This window comes from Austrofundulus limnaeus, unplaced genomic scaffold (genome assembly GCF_001266775.1).
Source record: "Austrofundulus limnaeus strain Quisiro unplaced genomic scaffold, Austrofundulus_limnaeus-1.0 Scaffold128, whole genome shotgun sequence".
Classification (NCBI taxonomy): Eukaryota; Metazoa; Chordata; class Actinopteri; order Cyprinodontiformes; family Rivulidae; genus Austrofundulus; species Austrofundulus limnaeus.
In genome coordinates, this window is record NW_013952530.1 from 976769 (window position 1) to 987076 (window position 10308).

General features: G+C 40.1%; 1 protein-coding gene across 1 annotated transcript in view; it reads right to left on the minus strand.

Moving 5' to 3' along the window:
- Positions 1–4527: 4527 nt before the first annotated feature.
- The window catches only part of znf341 (zinc finger protein 341), an 11597-nt gene continuing 5816 nt past the window's right edge, over positions 4528–10308 (minus strand). The window contains exons 7-16 of the mRNA XM_014015363.1: positions 9795–9885; positions 9625–9715; positions 9348–9525; positions 8991–9241; positions 8691–8899; positions 7216–7312; positions 6583–6715; positions 6336–6447; positions 6188–6258; positions 4528–5159 (exon numbers count right to left, since the gene is read on the minus strand). Of these exons, the coding sequence (XP_013870817.1) occupies positions 4627–5159; positions 6188–6258; positions 6336–6447; positions 6583–6715; positions 7216–7312; positions 8691–8899; positions 8991–9241; positions 9348–9525; positions 9625–9715; positions 9795–9885 (1766 nt within the window). The 3' untranslated portion in view covers positions 4528–4626. The remainder of the gene's footprint in view (positions 5160–6187; positions 6259–6335; positions 6448–6582; positions 6716–7215; positions 7313–8690; positions 8900–8990; positions 9242–9347; positions 9526–9624; positions 9716–9794; positions 9886–10308) is intronic.

Here is a 10308-nt window from a genome sequence, read left to right on the forward strand (position 1 = left end):
GGTTTTTGACACCTGAGAGACACCGTAGCAACTCCTTTGCGTTTGGAAGTGGGGGTGGGGGCGGGGGGAGGACCAGGGAGGATGATTCAACCACTCAAACACTAGATGTCGCTGAAAACAACAAATCCTACACACTGTGCCTTTAACAAATAAAACCTGAGCTTTAACGGCGCGCTGCTCTAAAATTAATGCTTCAATAACCGACAATCTTGGTGCTTCAAAGAGATTTGGGGATAAATGCCTGATTTGTGCTCCAGGTGCTCGTTAGTGTTTTGATCTGTGAATCGATTCATGATTGTGAAAAGTGTTGTAAAACTCCATTTATTCTTTTTTTTGTGGAGGAACATTTTTGGAAACCCGGCCTTAGTTTTATAGGGTCGGTGTTTGCATTATGGGTTCAAGTGTTCTGAAAGATTAAGGGTCTTAAAAACAGCTTTAATGATATTTTACAACTTAGTGTACAGAATGTGCTTGATTAGAACAAGATCCTAAAGAAATGCTTTATTAGTGATTATTACTTTGAAACTTGCTAAACCAAATCAAATTTTAAGTCATTTTTACTAAAAAAAAATGTAACAAATGCTAAATGCTAACTTTTCAGACATGAGTCAGTTTTCTTGCTTTTTCATATATATTTTCATTCCACGACATATCTTCAAAAAGGGGTAAGAGTAATTATGAAATATTTTCTAGACTTTAGCTGTATTAGGCAAAAAGATACCACACAGTATTGAAAATCATCAACTTCCCTTTTGCACCTAAAACGTTTCTTTCCTCTGAGATGATCCAGTTTGCTGTTGGTTGCAGTTTTTTTTTATTTTAGATGGTTTGAAATTGTGAGAAGCAGTAAAAATATACTAACAGTTACATTGTATTTTTGCAAATGTGTTCAAGATTTAAATTTAGGTATAAAAATATATATATTTTCCGCACTTGTTGATTTGATAATCGTTTTGATTACTGATGTGGATTCTCAAAGCAACTCGTTTCTCAGTGACGAGTGTTTGAGCTCTAGTTTTAAAGATCTGACAAACAGTAATGAAATGAATCAAGTATTATCCTGTTGGAATGATGACATTTCACACAGGAACAGCAGGTGTGCTAACGGAGGTGGGAATGTGCTGACTCAGCACCTTCCTGAAGCACGCCCGCTCCTCCCCAACACCTCCTTTCACAGACAGTGCTTTGAAACAAAAAAAAAGTGAAACTTCCTTTACAGATTTCTTTGGATTTAGCTTTGTTTTTGTCACTTTAATGTTTATCACGTGCGATGGGTAAAATGCAGACTTAATTTCCCCACCAGGGAATCAATAGTGTATAAAAAATAATAATAATAAAAAAGTGGGTTTTCTCGTGCTAACCACATTATGTCGTTAAACCATGGTAAAAAAAAAAATTCTATGCGGAAAACGTCCGCTCTGCTTTCATACGTTTGATCTGAAGTGTGACAAGAAAAGGAAAAAAAGCAGAAGAAATCTGTAATTGTCAGCACTGTTCATGTGTTAGCATTATTTCCACCCTCAGACATCAGGTGTCCATTTTTGAAATTTCGATTTAGTTTGTTAGAACGAAAACTCGAGCTTCATTTGGATCCTTTTTTCTGCCCATCTTGAGGGGAAATAAACAGATGAGTGTTATTCTGAAGTAACCGTGGAACAACTGTAAAACCCGAGTTCAGCTAAGAAACAAAATCAGAGTAAAACATTGAATGTATCTTAGTGGATGCCCCCGATGCAGGACTTTTGAGTTCATCCCATATTACAGTTCCGAGCAAACCTGTAAATATCACTAATTATTGCTCATTTTGAGTGTATTTTTTTAACGCTGTCCAGAACCCTCCACATCCAACTAAACCACTGTCACTCCTGTAAATGAAATAAAGTTGTAAATGGTGTCAATAACAAATTTTCTTTTGTAAAAGAAAGGTTTTAATAAGAAGTTTATGGTAACGCTCTATTTTCTTTTTTTCCCTCTAGAACTGCTAATGTACATGAGAGATGTGTAATATAGAAATTGTGACATTAATAAATGAAATTTTAAAAACTACATGTGTATGGTGTGTAGCACGAAAAAGAAAACGTGTGGCTGTGTGTGAGCCCAGAACAAGACTTTCTTTATAATGAACCATCACAAGAGTCATTTCTGCTCTTTGGCTCACTGATAAAATGTGTTCAGAGGCACAAAATGAGCTGTAACTCCGGTTTTCAACTGGCGGCCCATGGGCCATTTTGAGTTCATTCAAAGGGGGGTTTTGCGGCCATGTGGATGACATAAAACTTAAAATATATAGTAAAATGTTTATTATTTTAACACCTTAGGACAAATGAAAAACCATAATCACATAAGGAAAATACTGTATTGAATTTATATCCTTGTTTATTAAACTATAATTGAAGTATGCAGGCATATTTTTTTATTATCTAGTCTAGTATTAAAGGTCTTTTACAGGTAACCCTGATGGATTTAAGAAAAATATATTAGTTGATTACCGAAGTGGCCAACAGGCTACTAGCATGATCACAAATTGCTAAAGCTAGCCTTTTTTGTTGTGACAACCAAAAACTTTTAATCTCGTGGTTGCAGGTTGCAGACCCTTGCTCTAAGCATCTGCTAACGTCAAAAGCAGCACAGTAGCCCCACATCATGAAGAAACCTCTACCGTGTTTTAATCAGGGATTTAATTTCRTTGCGTAAGGAACATCGCTTTCTGATCGCACCGTCCGTCACATTTTGAGTCATGAGTTCCATGGAAGAAGACCCAGGAGGTCTTCACTACTGACAGGATAAAAAAAACAGGAATTCACCAAAATGCATGTTGACATGTCCCGAAGATTTTGATGAGACAAACTGGAGCTTTTTGGCCGTGCACATCAGTTGTGTTAGTCTGTGCTGCACTACTACAGCCTTATTCCAGGGTTCATGCAGGTTTCAGTAAGTTAAATTTAAAGGGATCCCCTGATTAGTTGTAACATTAGACTTTATTTAATAAACATATATTTTAACAGTAAAATAAAAACTGTAAAAATACTGTAGGATGTTTAGTTTTTATAATTTTTAAACTAAAAGTTTGAAAACATATTACATGGACGGGGCCATTTTATTTACACTCAAAGCATTCTGGGTAAATGATGACGTGGATAGGTCCTCGGTGTTAGCGAGCTATATCCACCCTGAAGATTAATCTTGGACAATATCTGATGATCGACTCTTTTAAATGAAACCAGAGAGCGTTGACAGAGAGGAGAAGGTAGAAATGACTCAGCCTGGAACTGAAAATATGGATGGAGGACCTCAGTTTAGCTTGTTTGTCGCGCTAGCACCGAGCTAATACATATAAGGCAATAAAGCGTCGGCGCTAGCGCAAAGGCTAACAGGCTAAGCTGAGGTTCTTCTTCCATGAAGCAGCTCTGTTGTCCTCCATCCATATTTTCAGTTCCAGGCTGAGTCATTTCTACCTTCTCCTCTCTGTCAACGCTCTCTGGTTTCATTTAAAAGAGTCGATCATCAGATATTGTCCAAGATTAACCTTCAGGGTGGATATAGCTCGCTAGCAGCCTCACACCGAGGACCTATCCACGTCATCATTTACCCAGAATGCTTTGCGTGTAAATAAAATGGCCCCGTCCGTGTAACACTTAACATCCTACAGTATTTTTACAGTCTTTATTTTACAGTTAAAATATATGTTTATCAAATAAAGTCTAATGTTACAACTAATCGGGGATCCCTTTAAGATCATTAGGAATGACATTTAAACTGACGCATTGACAAAAACATTCAAATGATGCCAGAAATTTTATCATAGAAATCTTTTCAATTTAGCTATTAAATTATTAATTTTAATATAAGAACACTTATTTTAATGAAACGGTCATTTTAGACCTTCATATCAACTGCTGCGGACCGCTTCCAACAGAGTGCAGAAATCACTGATATCAAGCCAAGTCTCGTAGAAAACACACATTCCCATGTTTAAACCACAAGCAGTGGACATGACTGAACGTTGTTTTTTGAGCAGGTGAACAAGCCGCCGTATGAGGGAGATTATAGCGGCAAAGAGGTCGAAAACATGGAAGTAAACTGTGCTGTCTTTTTGCCTGCAGTTATCACGGGATTTGTAGTTTAACCACATCCAAAGACCGGTAGCAAACTTAGCACTTCATGAAGACGGATGGCGTCAACCTCAAATTACAGAGCTTTACTCCGTTTATGCAGCCAACGCTTCTCGGGAATGATTGAAAGTAAAAAAAAAAAAAAATTAAGACTTGAAAATTTTAAATTGAAGACCTTGGATGAAAATCTTGATTTTCAAATTTTAGACTGTGTTTTTAGACTTTTTAAGACCCTGCATGAACCCTGTATTTACAGATCAGAGGGTTCCATATCTTGCCCAAGGATATTTTGAACCTTCCTATTGGCAGAAACGACACTTCCTGTTGACCGCACTTCTCAACATAGTTTTACACCAAAAAGGTACAAGCTGCCAAATAATAATATAAATGTTTTAATATAAAACAAAAACTGAAATAATTTCCCAGATTTTATATATATATTTTTATAATAAATAAATAATAAATAATTGAGTTTGTTAAGCGGGGTAAATCCAGGAAAGGTTTTTGAATTGAACTACAAACAAGATGTCTGTAAACTGTTTCGGTCTTTACTCTGGATCTGCACCAGCGTCTCACCATCATCATCATCATCATCATCACCGTCATCATCATCATCCACCCTGTGGTGCTTCTCTCCTTCAATCTGATCTTTAATGGCAGTAATAGCAGCCTGACATCCTTCATCAGTCCCTTCTTCCTCGTCCTGCGGCTGGACTTCCTGGAAGCAGTCGTCCTCCTCTTCGTCGTCTCCGTCAGTCTGCGGCCCGTTGGATCTCCTCCCCAGGTCGTGCTCTTCCTCCTGCTCCTCGGCTGTGGTCTCTCCCGCTGCCTCGTCTCCCTCCGCCTCCCCCATCCCTCCTTTAGCTCCTGTCCCGTTTCCTGCGGCGGGACATTTGTGGTCTCTGTAATAGCTCTGCCTGGTGAAGCCCTTGTTGCAGGTGGAGCACCTGAAGCGGTAGTTGTCTGTGTGAGACTGCTGGTGCTCGAGCATGTGAGCCCTGCGGCTGAACGTCTTCTGACAAAACAAACACTTGTAGGGTTTGATACCTGGAGAGAGAGGGATTCTGAGCTTAAAAATACATAAAAATAACTTTTATTATCAACTTTATAGATAGTGAGATATTTTATCACATCAGACTGTGCATAATGTTGGGAGTTTAACCAAAATTGTTGCAACTCTGTCATTTAACATGAAAGTTTAGCATTWAAGGAGTCCCTGATTAGTTGTAACATTAGACTTTATTTGATAAACATATATTTTAACTGTACAATAAAGACTAAAAATACTGTAGGCTGTTCAGTTTTGTAAATTTTTAAAAATATATTTTAACACGGACGGAGTAATTTTATTTACACACAAAGCATTCTGGGTAAATGATGACGTGGATAGGGCCTTGGTGAGAGGCAGCTAGCGAGCTATATCCACCCTGAAGGTTAATCTTGGACAATATCTGATGATCGACTCTTTTAAATGAAACCAGAGAGCGTTGACAGAGAGGAGAAGGTAGAAATGACTCAGCCTGGAACTGAAAATATGGATGGAGGACCTGAGTTTAGCTTGTTTGTCACGCTAGCGCTGAGCTATACACATAAAAGGCAATAAAGCGTCGGCGMTARYGCWAAGGCTAACAGGCTAAGCTGAGGTTCTTCTTCCATGAAGCAGCTCTGTTGTCCTCCATCCATATTTTCAGTTCCAGGCTGAGTCATTTCTACCTTCTCCTCTCTGTCAACGCTCTCTGGTTTCATTTAAAAGAGTCGATCATCAGATATTGTCCAAGATTAACCTTCAGGGTGGATATAGCTCGCTAGCAGCCTCACACCGAGGACCTATCCACGTCATCATTTACCCAGAATGCTTTGCGTGTAAATAAAATGGCCCCGTCCGTGTAATACTATATTTTAAAAAATTATAAACATCCTACAGTATTTTTACAGTCTTTATTTTACAGTTAAAATAAATGGTTATCAAATAAAGTCTAATGTTACAACTAATCATGGATCCCTTTAAAGGCAGCATGTCATATCCTTTAAGGAATACTGAGTCTTTATTTTTTTTTGTTTTATTTTTAACTCACCAGAATGTGACAAGATGTGAGCTTTGAGTTTGTCTGGTCTGTTGAATTCTTTGGTGCAGCCTACGTGTGTCCTAATGAAGCATTATAAAAACGAAGAGTTAAGAGCTTTTTATTCCTCTTAATTAGATGTTTTTATTCAGAGACTCACTTGAAGGGACACTTGTATTTCTTAAAGGGTTCGTGGATGAGCATGTGTCGCTTCACTTTGTCTTTTCTGTTGAACGTTGCCTCGCAGAGTGAACACTTGAAAGGTTTTTCACCTGCAAACAGAAATTCGAACACAAGCGAACACAAAGTTTATCATAAACCAGGATTCAACTCTAAAACTAACAAATATGCTCTTTTTCAACTGGTTTGAATGAAGTTTAATGTGGGGAAACTGGAGGTTTCCGGACCTGAGTGAATTCGAGTGTGCAGTTTGAGGTAGTGCTCCGTCTTGAAGGCCTTCTTGCAGATCTGACACTTGAACCTTCCTCCGACGCCGTGAGTGGGGAGGTGACGTCTGAAGTATCTCTCGCATGGAAAAACCTGCCGACGGACAAAAACAAAGCGCAGATTTTAAACACACAAGTCCTACATATCTCCCGTTTACACCATGCTGATTGTGGGTGAAACTGCAGATTCTCTGCTGCGTTCTGGCCGATGACACCAGCCGTCCATCCTKGTCTCAGAGTGGAGATTTTCAGGAGATAAAAATAAAAACCTTTTTTTTTGCCCCTTTTTCTGTGCACATTTTCACCAAACAACACGGACCTTATCTTACAACACTCAGCATGTATGACTGAGTGAGTCATATACAGCATATCTGCTGTTTTGACTCAAATGGTCATTTTAAAAGAACAGAGAGACACTTTATTATGTCTCATTTGGCAACGCTGCCTGGTGGTTCCATGTAAACGGGTGATTTTTTTTTGTGTATTCACCCCAGTAAACATTAGCATTTCCAGAGACCAGTCTCGTGTAATCAGGGTGTAAGCGTGAACGTTTTAGTAGCTTCACGTCTTCGGGTGTAATGTCAGGAGATGAACCTTTGGACAGTGTGGGCAGGGGTAGCTGTGTGAGGCCGTCAGTAGATGCTGTTCCAGAGCTTCCTGGGTTGAATATCTGCTCTGGCATTTCACACACCTAAAGGAAAACAAAGCAGACGTGAAGAACAGTTAGCTGCAGTCAGAAAAACAAGTCAAATTGATTACAAAGGTATTACTGTTATGTCTACAGTCAAAGATTAAACAACCTCTTGTAGGCTTTTCCTACATTTTATATTAATGGCAATTTTATGATTGAGTTTCAGGTAAGCAAGTAAAGTTTGTTWATATAGCACCTTTCATAGATATAAAATCACAAAGTGCTTCACAATATCACAGTATTCATTTAAAGAACAAGTAAAATACAGGTTAGAAAAAACTGACAACTTAGCTAAAAGCCTAAAAGATATGCACTTATTTATCAATGCAATCATTTAAAGGAGCAATATCATGTAAAATCAACCTTTTTGAGTTTTATATCATGTTAAAATGTTATACTCTCATAAAAAACATGCCCAAAGCCTTGCTTTGACTCATTCATGCATGTTTGAGAAATCCTGCAGCGTTTTTAGGAAGCCATGCTGAGGAGCAAAACGACAGGTGGGGACCAGAAACGCCTTTTGGTACCAGAAACGCCCCTGGGACGTGTCTTTAAGCCGAACTTCCCCATCACGGAGCACACCTCCCCACCCCACACACCCCGCCCATGACTTCTGCAGGCTCTCAGCAGTAACAGAGCAAACGAGTGAAAGTGAAACTTAAACTGTCTGCTGCGCTCCTAACATTAGTTCTCACTCAGTGAAGCTCTTTTCAGATTCAAAATACCTTTGAGGAAATGTATTTTCAGATGCCAAGTAAACTGCATCATAGCGTGCGCATGACCCCCCCAAAAAAAATGGGCGAGACAGAAGCGGAAGGAGGTTCTTAAAGAGACAGAGGCCAATTTCAAGGCATTTAGAAGAGGAAGTGATGAGAAGATAAGTTTATTTTCTATTTAAACATAAAAACAGCATTTTAATAACAGCTAAATGTGACATAGATACTTTATTATGGTATAGAATTTAAATATATGCCTGAGAAACACATAATATTGCCCCTTTAAACAGTAAGAGAAACTACAAGTCTGTCATTAGCGTGCCTCGATCCAGCAGTAAAAACACAATGTTTTACATTTCAGGAATGTAGAACTGTTCTAAGAGTACTTCCTTGTTTATTGTGACATCATATCCTGGGTGGACCACATCGCTGTAAACCTTCAAGGCCGAGTACTGGACCGGTACTGGACCGGTTTCCTGCACCTGATTCAGGTTCTCGTTGCACTTTCAATATTTAACAATCTTAACCTTTAAAGCAACTCATAAATCCAGCTGTTTGAACAAATTAAATTGTGTTTTATCACTACGTCAAGGAGCATAAACAGTTAACCGCCCTAACCCCACCAACGAACTGATGTGTTTTTATTCTCTGAGCGGACTGACCGGTAGACGATGGTTTCCTTGCGTGTGTTCTGCTGTGGGCAGAAGCAGTGGGAGTACTGGTGCACTCCCAGCTCAAACAGGGAGGGGAAGACTTTGCTGCAGAGGTGGCAGCGATACGTCAGCTGCTCCTGGTGCGTTCGGATGTGTTCCAGGAACTGGTCCAGCTTGTGGAAGGTCTGGGAGCAGGACTTGACCACRCACTTATAAACCTGCAGATTTGTTTTTGTATTCAGTCTTAAAGGAAGTAAGTCTTGTGTATTTTTACACGTGTATTTCTCGTTTACGAATGACGGCACTCACCTGCTCCCCTTTGTGCTGGGTCAGGTGGGACTTGAGCTGGAAGTAAGTTTTGAACTTGTTGGCACAGAACTGGCACTGATAGGAGCTGTCAATCACCACGACCTGCCGGGTCCGAGCGTGGCACTGCTGGTTCTGGTCGGACAGCGCCTGCATCTGGACCTGAGGGTGACCGCTCTGCGTCTCGTCCCCGTGGCTGACGGTTGGGTCGGCCTGAGCCTCGCTCACACTCTCCTGCAGCTCCTCTGGTGTCTCTGGGACCAAACATCAGGTTTACTGGTGTACGCCGACGACTTCCTATTTCCTCCTCCTCCTTTTTCAGCTCGTTCAGGATGCGGGTGTTAAAAATCTCAGAGTTACCTTCTTGTATCGACTCCTGTTCTGTTGTGTGCTGGCTGCGGTGCGGCCGCGATCCGTCCTCGTCCCGTTCAGCTTGTTTCTGCTGCTCCCCGTCCCGTTCTTCGCTCGTCGACACGGGCACCACCTTCACTGTGATCGGCAGCCGGGACACTGTGCTGGCCACGCTCATAGGCCACACCTTTTAACACAAACATAGGGGAATCAATGATGTATTACTGATATGGTTTGCTCAAAACCAAACCACAAAATGTAAAAAAAATATATAAATAAAAAATACCTTGTGAGTCTGCATGTGTTTCTTCACATTGGACTTTTGAGCGAAGGCTCGTCCACAGACGATACACTGAAACGGTTTCTCCCCTGTATGACTGCAAAGGGAGAAAAATTAATTGCGAGTAATATATATCCCAATAAGCAAACATCTGCCTACAAGCTGGGATAACTCACCTCCTGATGTGCTGCTGAAGATCAAAGTTTTTTGAAAAGATCTTGTCACAGAAGTTACACTTTAGCTTCAGACCTTTCCCCTTCAGTTGCTCTGTTAAAGAGTGAAAAATCAGTGAATGTTTTATAGTTGATAACCTTGTTTTGTACATTCTTTTAGTAGCCTGTAAACTTTAAAACTATTCTATAGCTTAAGTGAATTTAATGGAGGAGGGCAGAAATTCTTGTGGAGGATACTTTTATTTATCCATTTATGTATGAAGGCATGGAGCAGAATGAGGGCCAAAATTAAGACTATTTCACAACCAGCAGTTACTACATCCTTGTAGCAGGAGGTTATATCTATTCCTAAGCCAGCTATCGATCTGATTAATGACAGGACGGCACCGGTAGCTGAGAGGCCGGCGCTCGCAAATGAGGAGACTATTCCTTTGTGTTAGCCTTGGAGAGGCTAGCGACTAGCATGGATAAGCTGGCGTTAGCCTTGGAGAGGCTAGCGACTAGCATGGATAAGCTG